At 39.6% G+C, this 15,419-nt stretch overlaps 1 protein-coding gene across 2 annotated transcripts in view; it reads right to left on the bottom strand.

Moving 5' to 3' along the window:
* Window positions 1-249: 249 nt before the first annotated feature.
* The window catches only part of EFNB2 (ephrin-B2), a 47,023-nt gene continuing 31,853 nt past the window's right edge, over window positions 250-15,419 (bottom strand). Inside the window, exons 3-6 of one of the 2 annotated variants that reach the window (XR_550409.1) lie at window positions 6,365-6,457; window positions 5,627-5,740; window positions 2,713-4,206; window positions 250-2,413 (exon numbers count right to left, since the gene is read on the bottom strand). Coding sequence is in view for 1 of the 2 variants with exons in the window: in XM_008571721.1 (XP_008569943.1) it covers window positions 3,818-4,206; window positions 5,627-5,740; window positions 6,365-6,457 (596 nt within the window). In the remaining variant the exon portion in view is untranslated. Of the gene's footprint in view, window positions 2,414-2,489; window positions 4,207-5,626; window positions 5,741-6,364; window positions 6,458-15,419 lie in introns of those variants that run through there. The other variant, XM_008571721.1, reaches the window with a different exon arrangement.

The following is a 15,419-nucleotide window of genomic DNA, read 5'->3' as shown; positions in this document are numbered from 1 at the left end:
TATTTGTGAAATGTGAGTTCAGTAGGTTTATGGGGAAGCCAATGGGCTTATGGCTCTTGGCAAAATTAATGTTCACATTATGTGCATGTCCTGATTTGAAAAGGGGCACATAAATGTCCATGGGCAGAAGTCTCTGGATAACTGTAATTTTGGAGAAATAGCATAGAAGGAGGCAACTTAAAATAAGAAATGAAAAAGAAAAAAATGAAAAGAAATAAAAAGAAGGAAAGGAAAATACTTGGAAGGCACTTTTTCCATAGGAAAAAAATATTTTATTTTTTTAAGAACAAATTCAGTTTGAAACAGACGTGGAATGTGACTTCACGGATTTCATTTTCTGGGGGCTAACTGCAATGTGGAACTAAAGCAGATTTAAAACCTATGACAGGCTATTAAAATAAAACAAAAAAAGAAAAAAATATTTATAACTCAAGCATAATACTGTGTTACTTACAAATTGGACAACGAAATTTTAAATAAATATCATGGTACATAATTACGGCACAAATATGCAGCAATTTGGCAACCTTTTATACCATTTTTTTCCTCATTACAGTGCAAAGGGGAATGACACTGCCGTTAAACAAGCTGTAGCTAAATACATTGCAAAATTCAGATTTTATACAAAACATCTTGCTTAGACTTTGTAAAAAACCAACATTGCTCTATGTACACAATCTAGGTAAGAAAAGCCATTTCTGTCTTGTTTTCATGTGTATTTTTTTATTAAAAAGGTGAATAAGGCTACTGTAACACCCCAAATCCATATACAGTAAAATCTGAACCTATTTACAGCATCTTCACTTAAACATGATGGTGCAAATTCCAAAGTCAGGTGACTAGGGATGATAATACAAGCAAGGCATTTACAGTAACTTTCCAAAGCTGAACCAACTTCAAATGAAGGGACAGTTGGTAGATTGTCATCTTCTGCACCAGACACAAGACAGACACACAGAACAATTTTCAATTGGTTGCAGGTAACTCTTCATCAGTTCATCTGATTTTTCACAGTTTAGCATATGACCAAAATGTAGCCAACCAATGACACGGACATTGAATTTCATTAAAATCAGACTATTTCCCATTTTTCCCCCTCGCGCCCCTCTCCCCCATTCTAAAAGTAACTTTTGATGGCTTACAAGAAAATCTTGCATGAATGCACATAAAGGAGAGGTTGGGGTGATGGAAAGAATTACATATGTACTGTGGCTGGTCACCACAGCAACCCTCCACAGAAATATGATATAGATATATATAATATATATTGTAGATATATATTATACATATATGTACACATGGATACCACACACCCATTCATACATACACACACGCACTTTGGACCAACATCATTTTCAGGTTCAGGAAATAGGGAATAATAATTTCTGTGACAACTCATTTTTGCAGGTACTCACTGGAGGTTTGAGAACGTTCAAATGCTGTTGCTACATTTTTTTTTTCTTCCAATTCAGAAAGCAAAGTGTTACCATAGTAACAGGACTATGTTAAAGATGTCTATTTTGCATAGCACATAAAAAGTAGGTTTCCTGTTTACTCTTCTTGTTTCCCAGAAGGGACGGGGTGGGGGAAGGAGAGGAGGAAGCCAGAGGAAACTTTCAACTGCAGCCCCCGTGTGACCTGCTGGCTGCTAGCGAACACTTCAGCTGTAAGGTAAGGGAGACCCCGACACAGAAAAGAAATGCCAGAACATCTTGTCGTTGCTAAGTACATGATGCAGCAGCACTGATCTCCTGGTGTTGGGGCTTGTGTCTCCTAGTCTACGATTCCGTGAGATGCCTTCAGAGGGCTCCCTTATTTTTCTATTTGCTCTCATTATAGTTATTTTTGGAGTAATGTTGTTTTTCCCAGAAGTAGCTGTCCAATTTTTATTTTTTTAAAGCACTGAGCATTGGGACCACTTAATTGCCACAAATGAATTTCACATCTTCTGGTGTGTACTGTGTGCAATCTTAAAATATATATTAGTAAAAATCTTTCATTTTATATCCCTTGTGTTCTATATACCTATTATAAATACATGCTATTTTCCTTCTCCCCCTCGACATCATAATTTACTTCTGTCTTAAGGACTCTAAGAGGTTCGCCATATGTGCTTTACCTGGACACAGGGCACCGGGTGCCGTGGCTCCGGCAGTAGCGGCCCTGCAGCCCTCGCGGCCCGGACAGCACCGCTATCAACCAAAGTGTCATAAGGCCCGACTGGGGAGGGGGGGCGGGGAAGGGGGCCTCTGTGGGGAGACGGGGAATCTGACCTACCTTTTATATATGAGAAGTCTTTAATCACGTCAATGATGATGGAATTACAGCCTGTTTGACCTCTGGCTTTTAAACTTCTAGGTCAGATTTGGCTCTCTGCTATTCTCCTAAATGCTTTCCCTGTGTTTAATAAAATGTGCACTGCTACAGTGCGCCGCTTGGGAGCGCAGCAGCACTCCTGCTGTACGGCCAAGGCGGATGCCGGACAGCACCGCTATCAACCAAAGTGTCATAAGGCCCGACTGGGGAGGGGGGGCGGGGAAGGGGGCCTCTGTGGGGAGACGGGGAATCTGACCTACCTTTTATATATGAGAAGTCTTTAATCACGTCAATGATGATGGAATTACAGCCTGTTTGACCTCTGGCTTTTAAACTTCTAGGTCAGATTTGGCTCTCTGCTATTCTCCTAAATGCTTTCCCTGTGTTTAATAAAATGTGATAAGTATAGCAGCTGAGTCTGCTTAAAAAATCATCCAAAGCAGACCGACTCTCCTACAGCTTCGAGCTGTAGATCTTATTGCCAGTACCACAACAGTCCTGCCCGAATGGATCATCAGCGGCCTACTTTCTCCCTTCTCTCCCAGCCCGTTCCTTTACCAACAATACCCCCTTTGTTCCACGGGACGAAGAGGGAATTTTTTTTTTCCTGCACATTGCTATTAGATAACAGTGAATTCCTCCCAATGCACCGTGATCCACTGTGTGTGTTACCGTGTCTCCTACTTGCCTCTTCAATCTCAGCAAGACCAAAGTGCTGTGCTACCTAATGTTTTACGTCTTTTTCCTGCCCAAGTTCCCATTGCAGAGGCAGCTGCATTGGCCTGCTTCTGCAGCCAGCCCTTTCCCCGCCCCCCAGCTCCTAGTTTCCCTGGGCTGACAGCCTAGCATCTGGCTGGAGGGCACCTTATCAGCAAAAATGATTTCTAGAAATGGGTCACCCGCTCAGCTGAAGCTGTGGTCGCAAACGCTGGAGCAGGGGACTCCAGGCCTCAGTGTTCATTCGTGATGCACAATGTGGAGTGGAGGAAATCTCAGGTGAGGTGCTGCAGACAGGAGTGCCACAGTGAGGACTAAACGCTAGAGAGATTTGAAAACCTTACGGAGCCCGAGGTCCGTGTGACAAGTCCAGTAGGCACCTCGGGGGGACACGCCCGAGGCAGAGCCGGTCTTGCAAGCGTGGCATTCTGGGGTGGCCAGGGCGCTTTCCCAGGGAGCTCACTGCCCCTGCGGCCACAAACCACTGTCTTCCCGGACTCACGCGGCCTGAGTTCGGGCAGCACGTGGCTTCGGGATGAGACGCCTAATGTACCAGCAGTCCCAATGGTATCCCCTACACACAGCCCCCAGCTTCAGTGACCGTCTGTGCCCACCCAGGCCGGGTCAGCTGTCCAGCTCAGCAGGGCTCTGCGGGAAGGAGTGTCCCCTCTCCTCGGGGGCTGTGCTTCAGTCAATCGGCAGCACACTGGCTCCTGGCCCCTCCCCAGGAGGCATGGGGACAGTCCGTCTCCTCTGGGAACGTGAAGGTACCGCCAGGCTCTCCTCAGACCTTGTAGTAAATGTTCGCGGGACTCTGCGGGGGCATCTCCTGCACTATGTACACCGGGTGCCCGTAATCCCCGCTGACCTTCTCGTAGTGGGGGCAGAAGACGCTGTCCGCGGTCCTTAAGGGGATGATAATGTCACTGGGCTCGGAGCCGTTGTTGTTGCCGCCTCGCTTGGGCGTGGCCAGCGTGCTCAGCGACAGCGTGGTCGTGTGCTGAGGCGAGTGCTTGCGGTGTCTCCTGCGGTACTTGAGCAGGAGCACCACCAGCGTGATGATGATGACAATGAAGATGATGCATCCTGAAGCAATCCCTGCGAATAAGGCCACTTCGGAACCGAGGATGTTGTTCCCCGAATGCCCGGCGCTGCTGCCGTCGGTGCTAGAACCTGCGACGTCAAGAGGGACAAGGACAGGAACAGTTACCAGTGTTGACGGGCTGCTTTATGACCCTTCCACACGTGACACGGCAGCAGGGCCAAAGACTTAACTGGCAGCCAGACTCTGACAAGCCAATTACCTCGTTAGGACCAATGCAATCGGTAGGAAACGAGACGCACCTCCAGGCCAGCCTGTCATGCTGAGCCTGACCACACTGTTCCTTTCTCATACCTCATCATCATCCATCAAGACTACGACCCTTGGTGACAGCCAGCCCCTGATCCTGCCTCATTTTTGAATGGGGACAGCTAGTCCTGGGGTCACAGCAGGAGCAAGAAAAGCCGTGGCCGGTGCTGCAGGTCACAGGCCAGCATTCATCAGCCACTGCCCTTCCGCTTCCCATTAGAGACGGGTGTCATGTGGATCCTCAAATGGCCTGGCTTCTGAGGAAGAGCCTGCCTACTGGCAGGACAGCCCAGGATCCAGGAAGGAGGCATGGGGCCTGGGAAAATGTTCAGCTCCTAACTCGTTTGTATTATTTGACTTACACTTAAAACACATTTGGAAGGCAGCAGAAACTCTCACGCCGAACAGACTGCCAACCCAAATGTTAAGCACTAAAAAATTGTCTGGCATCATTATATTATCCATTTATCAGTTTGTCACAAGAATTTGACACATCTTGTCATTGAAAGTTAGAAATAACAACTTCCCTCCTTGACTCTTGGAAAGAGACAGAGCATTGCTGCAGATGCTAAATTCACACAAATCCCCACCAAGCATACAGATCTCTAATACAAAACTGCTGACGTCTGCTCAACAACTACTACATAAAAAATCCATTAGCATAGTAACAAATACATAGCTATTTGTTCCAAGACTGTTAAGAAAATGAGGTTCAATGACAGCCAATTTTGTCTGGTATTCTAAACTATTGTCAGGGATCCATTTAATATTTTACTTAACATGGAAAATGTGAACAAAAATTAATGATAACCACCTGAATAGCAGAGCATTATGCAATATTGTAAAGTGTTACCATCTAAAATTTAGAAGAGGATTAAATAAGCTCTTTGTGGATTAGATATAATTAGATGAGGGATTAGAACATTAATTATATATACATTAACATCAGCTTTAAGCTGGTGTTGACAACCAGCTTGATAAAGTGTCAGCCAATAAAAACTGGTCGGAAAGAGTTGTACTAATAACTAGCACTTACATCTGATGAACTCTACTCTTTCGAATGTAAGACTTTCATGGGAATGAATTATTTTGTTTTTATTGAGGGTAATTAATAACAACTCATTGAGAGCAAAGATTACTGATGTCTGTAACTACTAGTTACTTTCACCCTGTTCTACCTCTTAAGATACTACTAGGAATGTGGTACACACAGACCTACGAACACAGATCATGCTGCTATACCTGGATTTGGTTTTACAAAGGGACTTGTCGTTGAACTTCTTCCATTTGTACCAGCTTCTAGTTCTGGACGTCTTGTTGCATCATTTTTCCTGGTTGATCCAGCGGAACTCGCATCTATATGGAAAACAAACGATTAATTACAGCACCGACATCTGATGATATCTAGCTTAGGAGATGCATATATATCTCAAGAGGCATGAATAGCAATGAACATAAGATTCTTTATGCAAAGTACTGTGAAATACAAGAATATAATTTTCCTTTTAGAACAAAACGGTTATGCTAGTTATTTCAGAGGTTTAGATTGTGAGGCCATCTGTGGAAACTATAGGGATTCTTGCATTTGGCAGGCAAAGCATCGCAGATGACATTTCAATTTAACTGAGCAAGTTGATTGACTACTTTACCAATTTCCAATTACAAGAATAATTCTTCCTTTCTGCACAATAGGTTATCTATATGTGAAAAGGCACAAGGAACAAAACTCTTCTGGAGTCAAGCTATAGATTGCCATAGACATTCTACCTGGCTGAGCTTAACTTTTAGAGAGATCTCCAATAAAAGAAGCTTATTACATTGACTTGAGGAAATCTGTCAGTGGCTCAAGGTGCAGAGAAGGGTTTGGTTTCAAAACTAAAGAGAAGAGTGAATGAAGGTGAGTGTCCTCAACAATGGTAGCACGCTAGCTGGGGGCTAAACCAGTCCCAGTGGCTTCCCGAAGCAGCAGATGGTCTTTACCTTGTCCAACTTTCATGAGGATCTTCATGGCTCTTGTCTGGCACACCCCTCCCTCCTGGTTATCCAGGCCCTCCAAAGACCCATTTGATGTAGCTGATTAAAAATAAAATGGACAAAACAAAAAAATAAAGAAAAATCAGGAAATCAATAAGCCAAGTTTACATGAACATGAAATGTCTGAAAACGATTTGAAAAATAAGAATTCACTCTTAGTCACAAGTTTTCTGAAAGTATGGGATGCTGAAAGCCAAAAGGAAAAAGAAAAAGAAATAAAGAAAAATGGATTCCGAAACACTGCTGCGTGTATTCTCTCTGGTTCCAAATTTACTTAAGCACTCTCTCCTTCCCTTGCAAGTGATTGACTTGGTGTTAGTCTATAGATAAAAGAGACAGCATCTTCCCAAAAGCCTACTGACTCTTTTGGACCCAAACTCAAAAGAGCAAAATAGTCATGGGGTAATTTCATCGCATGGCAGTCATCACACAACACCTGCTTCCTCCACTACAGATTCCTGCTTCAGGAACAATGAGCCTGATGCCCCAGTTTTCAAGCATCCAAGTTCTGTAAACACCAGATGAGGAGCCTCCCACAACCTTCCTCTTCTTTCTCCCGCCTTAAGAAATATACTAGAATTCAGGTCTTCAAAATCTGACTTTGTTTCCTCCATCATTTTGTAAACAACATGTGTTGTTATTGCCAGTCTCGACCTCGATCAACCTCTTTCAACCAAGCTACCTGCTGTAGGATGGAGGCAACACACACACACACCCCGCTGTCCGGGATCTAAGGCGAGGACTTTCAGCAACTCAATTCTCTTTCCATCTCAACAGCGAAGCAAGAGGAAGGAAAGAACCACTTTACAATTTTCAGTGTTTTTTCTTTTTTAATAGCCTAAACTCTACTCTATTTAAACACATCATTGTTCTATATCTTTAGGCTGGTGAGTTCTCTGAATAGCTTTGTAACTAAAGCTGTAAAGAGATAGGCTGCCAGGTACTTTAATGAGGAACAGGCTTCAAATTACCCTTCAAGTTCCAGGAGAGAAAAGAAGGTGGAGGGGGCTAGACATTTTCATTCCCAGAAAGTTCAAGGGGCAAGGAACAGAAGTGTTTCATATACAGTTCTGCAATTTAAATCATTTTCTACTTTGATTATCAAACTCTTGTCTACTAATATTGAGCTCTGAAAGGAACTGAAAAAGCGACAAATGTTCTAGTAAAAATAAATATCAAAGTCATGCTTTTAACTGGGTTGTTTGCCACACAGTGGGTCAGCAAAATGTTCTATATGCATTTAGAGTATAAATGTGCATTCCATGATAATTATATTAACTGGAAAAATAAGGCACTTATTTACTTTGAACTTTTAATTCACCATTTTCCTTAAAAACAAAGGCTGCCTCTTTTGTGTATAAATATCTCTTTGCTTACCTAAGTGCTTGCATAAACTTCACGGTCTCACAATCACATCTCATTCTTCTGCTATTGCTGACACTAGGTTTTTCCTGGGAAACTGGGCAATAGTTGCCATAATAATAACTTTTTTTGAGGGGAGCTTGATAAGAAGTAGACAATATCTGTTTGCAGAATGTTGAGAAAATGCAGCAGCAAGTAAAAACAAATACCTAAAGACTTTGTATGCGTCTATCAATCTAAAACTAAAGTCTTTTTGTTTTTTTTATTTCTTCATCCTTCTGTTTCCCTTTTTCTCCCTCCCAATATGTGCCAAATTTCTAAGTATCCTTTCCTCCCAAAGCAATCTAGATTTCTATGACCAGACACTATGAAGTTTCAGAGCAGTGCCATAATCTTCAATTAATTGTTTAGAGTTTTCTCATTTGATTTTTCTAAAAAATTAGAATATGTCTTCATATATAAAAAAGTGTAAAAACAATGTTTCCATTTGGCTGATGGTTTCAAATGTTTAGTTTACTTCATTCAAGTGGAACTCCAATGTTTTTAAACTCACATACACACAAATGCACCTACATGCAAAAGTGCATCCAAACTCAAAGTTAAATGACTAACTTTATTTTGCTAAAAGTTTCAACACTAAGTTGATAAATGACAAAATAAGATCTGAAGGGCAGTGCACAGAAAGAAAACATAAGAATATAAATTTGTTTTCATCTTGAGGGCGAAAAAAGTCAAAGATTCAGATCCAAAAAAGAAAAAAGTTAAATGAGTACGAGAAAGGATAAGGCAGGCATGGTAGACCAGAGTCACTTGTAAATATGCACTACTGATGATTTTGACCTTGTCACACTGAAAGCATAAGAGGTGCACACAATTTGACTGACCTTGTGTTTTTAATTTGCAGGTGAATGCCTTTTCTGAGTTATCAATGTCTTTGTGCCGAGCTCCCTAGGCTTACCCAAAATGGTGTCCAAACAACCCCCAATGTAAAGAACTCAAAAAGTATTAATATTAAATTGCAATCTATACTTTAGCATCCATAGACTATAGTACAGTAGGAAGAAAACTGTTGCATAAGAATGAAAAATGTTTTGCACCTTTAAGAGTTGAAAACTTTTTTATTCTTTGGTTAACAGGAAAAAAAAAAAAAAAGCCTTCAAACCCTGCATTAAATAAAGAAAAAAATCTATAGATGCTGCTTGTGTTGAGTTCTTCTGAAGCCACAGTCTATTGCTTGTCTGGGCAGAGTGCTGGTAAAGGGTGTAAGGGTAGCTAAAGAGGGCAGAACGTTCTGGGTGAGGACAGTTATTCCGCTACATTCAGGACTATGCTTCTTTTCCCTTTAAGTCAGCATGTAACTTGCAAGAGTTACTGGAAGATATTTTTTTTTAAAAAAAATCATTACCAATGTTAAAATAGCATCCCAAATGCTCGGCTGTTTAAAACAGAGCTAAACTTTAAAATACTGTTACATGTTCCACCATGAAAAATTTTTGCCATAAATTAGGAGTGACCTAAGTTGTTACACAAAACCCTGTTTTAAAATATTGGTACCAACCAAAACTTCAGAAGGTAAACTTGACAACAACTATAACAAAATTTGAAATGACTTCAACCTATTTTATATTTGATATAAATATAATTTCCCATAGTGAAAATTAACCTCTCTCTCCCCTACTACATCCTCATTGGGGAGTGTGGTTCCAGATCTAGAGGTGCCCACCCCCTCCTTGAACAATGACACAACCAAAGGTCCCTTTACTATCAGTGAACCCTGAAATAAAACTATAAGAGTAATATTCTGATTTATCCTTCAATGGCCAGTTACCAAGAAGCTTTAAAAGGCTTAGTGGCTGATTCTGAAAAATAACAAGAAATTGCTAATGCTTTGGAATAAAATCTATGTCCATTTCAGGAGACAATTTTGCAATTATTTTTATTGTTTATTTGAATCTACTGGGAATTTTTAACTTAGAGAAAGAATAGAAATAAATTGTTACCTCATTATACTTAGCTTTTTGTTGTATCTTTCCACCAGCATTATTTAATGCAGCCACAGTCACAGTATTACTAAGTGTATGAAATCACGTTTAATCATTGAAAGGCAAAAAAATAAAAGAAAAAAAAGCAAAGCACTGTTACACCTAGGCTTTTGATGTCCAGGACATTTTTCTCTCCCTTGGCCCAGGAAAAAAAAATAGTCTTTATAAAATTTAAAAATATTAGAAAAGTTTCTCTATTCAGTTGGAAAATGGGCTTAATAAAGATACATGGGAATTTCACAGCCTGTTTTTAAAAGCTTTGCTTCAGAGGTCTAATTGCGCACAGTGAGTATAGAGATGTCAGAACATTGCTCCCCACAGTGCCTGATTTCCAGTGGGGGGAGATCTGTGCCCAGCAAAAAAGTACCCTGAGTTCACATTGCCTGAAAGTTCTCTAGCACATCTGAAAGTTCACAGCAATATCTGTGGCTTTCCATTTACTTACACCTACACCTATCTACAATTCTTACTCATCGGGAATAGGACACTGGTTATATGGGTAGAAAGAAAAGATAAACCAGTGAGCAGTAAAGCTGTGTTTTTTAGACCATCCCCACAGCAAGGAAATCAAATTACATCTCAACATGTCTTCATTTGATTGTTACTGCTCTGCTCCCCATGAGGCTGAGCCACGGCCCTGGATCTTGGCTGTTTTTCATTCATCATATTGGTAAGAGTGTGCTAATCAGTGAGAGAATCAGATGGTGAATTTGTGCCAATACATGGGTCTCCTTCACAAAGAGATTAGCAATGTGGCAGCACAAAAAATCCTACAGAGTGATGACATCACTATCAAGGAAAATTTTTAGGTTCTTATGGAAAGAATGAAATGTCAGGATACGCTAATACTGTGGGGGATATTTCAAACTATTTTAAAATGTAGCTTGTTGGTTTGGGACCAGGAAGGGGTGAGGGTTTGATGGATGCTTCAAAGCAAATATTTATATCAACTTCATCAAAGAAGTCCACCCAAGGGAGACAGATACTAAGCATGCATAGTCAGGAAAACCACAGAACAGTAAGAATAAAAACCCTGTCCTTACAAAAAGCTTCACTTGACACAATTCACTCTCATTTGATTATGAAACAAATATCACTCTGAAAATCCTGTCAATATCGAACTCTGTTTCAGGAGACAATTTTGCAATTATTTTTATTGTTTATTTGAATCTACTGGGAATTTTTAACTTAGAGAAAGAATAGAAATAAATTGTTACCTCATTATACTTAGCTTTTTGTTGTATCTTTCCACCAGCATTATTTAATGCAGCCACAGTCACAGTATTACTAAGTGTATGAAATCACGTTTAATCATTGAAAGGCAAAAAAATAAAAGAAAAAAAAGCAAAGCACTGTTACACCTAGGCTTTTGATGTCCAGGACATTTTTCTCTCCCTTGGCCCAGGAAAAAAAAATAGTCTTTATAAAATTTAAAAATATTAGAAAAGTTTCTCTATTCAGTTGGAAAATGGGCTTAATAAAGATACATGGGAATTTCACAGCCTGTTTTTAAAAGCTTTGCTTCAGAGGTCTAATTGCGCACAGTGAGTATAGAGATGTCAGAACATTGCTCCCCACAGTGCCTGATTTCCAGTGGGGGGAGATCTGTGCCCAGCAAAAAAGTACCCTGAGTTCACATTGCCTGAAAGTTCTCTAGCACATCTGAAAGTTCACAGCAATATCTGTGGCTTTCCATTTACTTACACCTACACCTATCTACAATTCTTACTCATCGGGAATAGGACACTGGTTATATGGGTAGAAAGAAAAGATAAACCAGTGAGCAGTAAAGCTGTGTTTTTTAGACCATCCCCACAGCAAGGAAATCAAATTACATCTCAACATGTCTTCATTTGATTGTTACTGCTCTGCTCCCCATGAGGCTGAGCCACGGCCCTGGATCTTGGCTGTTTTTCATTCATCATATTGGTAAGAGTGTGCTAATCAGTGAGAGAATCAGATGGTGAATTTGTGCCAATACATGGGTCTCCTTCACAAAGAGATTAGCAATGTGGCAGCACAAAAAATCCTACAGAGTGATGACATCACTATCAAGGAAAATTTTTAGGTTCTTATGGAAAGAATGAAATGTCAGGATACGCTAATACTGTGGGGGATATTTCAAACTATTTTAAAATGTAGCTTGTTGGTTTGGGACCAGGAAGGGGTGAGGGTTTGATGGATGCTTCAAAGCAAATATTTATATCAACTTCATCAAAGAAGTCCACCCAAGGGAGACAGATACTAAGCATGCATAGTCAGGAAAACCACAGAACAGTAAGAATAAAAACCCTGTCCTTAGAAAAAGCTTCACTTGACACAATTCACTCTCATTTGATTATGAAACAAATATCACTCTGAAAATCCTGTCAATATCGAACTCTGTTTTTTTCTCCTCTTTCCCACCACGTGTTGTATGCCAGCCCTGCACATCTGGAATTCTTAGGGCAGCCTTCCTACACATCAGTCTCCTTAAGCTCAACACAGATTTTTGAAGACCATAAGCCTGAAATCCGGCAAAGTGAATCACTAAAAAAGCATAATTCAGTGAGAAACGTGGAAAGTAAAGCTGTGACTTTAAAATAAAAAGGATTCACAAAACTAGATTACTGTTTTCTTCTACCAGGGTTATCAAATCTCTGAGTATCCAAAAATAAAAAGAAAAAAGAAAGAAAAAAAGAAATGAGGTATGTAAGTTGAAAAACAAGGAGAGGCTGATTAAAAAAAAAATGTAATTATTTAATGTGAACATACAACCCAGGAAGCTAAGATCTACTTACCACTCTCACATCAATTCAAATTCAAACTGTGATGCAAATTCACAATATGTACTACAGAAAAAGGGATTCAATTTCTAGAACTCAAATTAATGTAGTTTACTGCCTTGAGTATCACTGTTGTCCTTTAAGACAGTAAGAAGAAAAGAAGTTCTAAACGTGGAAGTGGTAATGTTCCCTGAATGCCAAAAATAAATGCCTGTTTCTTTGAAGTTAATTAATAAAAACTTCTGGAACTGAAATATCTGTAGAATGTGCCAAAAGGAAGAAGACAAGTTCATTTCTTTGAACTTCTTCTTTTATATGTTTTTCACTGTGGCTTTACAGTGAATGAAATGGTGAATATACCATCACATCTTTCCAAGGGCCTCATTATTTTTATTTGGCAAAATAGCAAAACAAAAAAAACAAACAAACAAAAAAACAGTTCAGCATTCCTTCAAGTCACTAAGCATTTCATCTCATGATGCCAAGTTTACCTTATCTTAGAACAAAAGTTTAATGATTTACTTCATAAAATGGCCTCATTTGAAGAAAATATTTCTCACCCAAGGAAACATTGTTCCAGTATGATAAGAAGAACGACTTGAATTAAAACCATGTCAATATGGTCATGTTTTGACAATTTGAAGTAGTAAATCATGCATTAAGAAGTAATAACTGGCTCAGCCTCAGTGACTTCTATAGAACACAATTAATTAGTTTCTCCACTAAATAGAATGATTTGAAAAGTGAATTCCCAAATTCTAAAAGTCACAATTTAGACCTTCCTTCCTGTTTTCTAGCATTAAAATATGACTAAAGATACCATGCATCAAGTACAAATAAATGCTCTTGAATAAAATGGCATATTTCCTCAATTCCAAATGTTCATCATGAACAATAGTTGGATATTCTGTTGACGGCTCAGAAATAAGAGTTTTATTTTTTAAATGTAACACCCTTGAACCAGTTTAGTGAGCTGTTTTTATTTTATACATGCACTAAAAAGATTTTAATGACCTGTGTTACTTAGGCACTTTCACTTGGAAGGGGAGGGGATTTGAGGATACTCTGCAGAACTGAGTGCAGATGATAACGGAAAACACGAATATAAAATAATAAGCATCACATCTAGAACATAAGAAATTCTCTCATGGCTTCCTCATAAAAACTTCTAATCATTAAAAACTTGATGAAGCTGAAGCAACTAACAATCAGTGAAGACACTAAGAGCCAAGAGTTATCTTTGACAATACAGTCCTGAAAAGTTACCAGCTACATGAACTCAGAGTGAAAAAGACGGATGTGGAAAAAGCATGAAGGCATGTGTCTGTGCGTGTTACATGCAAGCGTGTTTGCACACGGGGGTATATAGCAAGAAAAGAAATGCCCTCCAGGCTTAATCCCAGTACACTGACACTTTTCTGAGAAAAAACAAATGGTACTGGCAATAAACTACCTGCCCACTCCTCTTTTTTTGATAGAGATGTCCTTAAGCACATGAGATCATTTATTTAGTGGTTTACTTTATTTCCTCTGAAAATATTGCTGGCAACACGTTGGTGTCTTGATTTTTTAATGAATTCTGTTGAGGAAAAACAGCCCTTCTTAAGTACTAAGAGTGATGGTGATTTATGCAGGTGGAATCTCTCATTAGGAAAAAAAAATCAACATGATTTCATAGAAAAAACACTTTTCATCTAATATGCTTTAAGGTAGTGTTTCTTATTGCCACGGTCATTCGAAGTTAATATAGTGAGAACATGATAGTGGTAAAAGAGTAAATACCTTTCCACAGGAGGGTTAACCTTAATATGGGCCAAAATCTACTAAGAAAGAGGAATTGTGTTTTAAAAATAGGTGGCTTCAATAGTAATGACGAAACTCACATTTTTTACAAAAAGAATAATGTAAGAGTTCTAAAGATAAAACATAATTCCTTATTGTCTATTAGCTTAGCTTAAGCATCAGAAGCTCTTAAAAATGGAACTTCCCAGTCAAGAGAGTGATAATATCTACTGAAAATATTCTGAACCATGAAGAAGCATATGTTTGAATGAATTATTTCTAGCACATAACCCACTGCCCACTCTTGAGTTTTTAACAGTCTTAATCATTAAAATATCTTTGCAAAGATATGGAAATGTCTAGCAGGAAGAGGGTCAGAGTAAAAAGTTCATGGGGGGCACACATCCCACAAACCTCTCGCTCATTCTGCTGTCACTAATTGCATGCAATGATATTAATGACCCAGTAATTGCAAGATGAGCGGCACTGAAGTGGAAAACATCCATCTGAGGCAGAGTTCATCTCTAGGTGGTAGGACTTCACCAGTGACTGAATTAATGTCTGCTGACAGTTTAGAAAATAACACTGCAGATGAGAAAATGTGCCACTCTTGTGGCATAATAGTTTGGACAGCCACGATGTTATTTGCTTTGACCATTTAGAGACCAGCAGTAACCCCAATAAAGTGCCCCTGTCTAAATGTACCCTACACACAAACCTTGTTCCATTCAGCGGACATGTTCTATACTCTAAGAATCCCAAACAATTTTCCACATGTTTGCTTCAATAAAAGAATACCTTCATCTCCTGGTTTAACATCAGGAACAACAAAACTGGGCTACCTTACTCATCAAACCTTGTTCCATTCAGCGGACATGTTCTATACTCTAAGAATCCCAAACAATTTTCCACACGTTTGCTTCAATAAAAGAATACCTTCATCTCCTGGTTTAACATCAGGAACAACAAAACTGGGCTACCTTACTCACGCAAAAAGCCATGTGCGAAGCAGAACTGTCTCTAGCAACACACAGCCTGGCTCCTTTGTAA

This window comes from Galeopterus variegatus, unplaced genomic scaffold (genome assembly GCF_000696425.1).
Source record: "Galeopterus variegatus unplaced genomic scaffold, G_variegatus-3.0.2 Scaffold713, whole genome shotgun sequence".
Classification (NCBI taxonomy): Eukaryota; Metazoa; Chordata; class Mammalia; order Dermoptera; family Cynocephalidae; genus Galeopterus; species Galeopterus variegatus.
The sequence above is the reverse complement of the archived record's forward strand: the minus strand, read 5'-3'. Positions and strand labels throughout refer to the sequence as shown.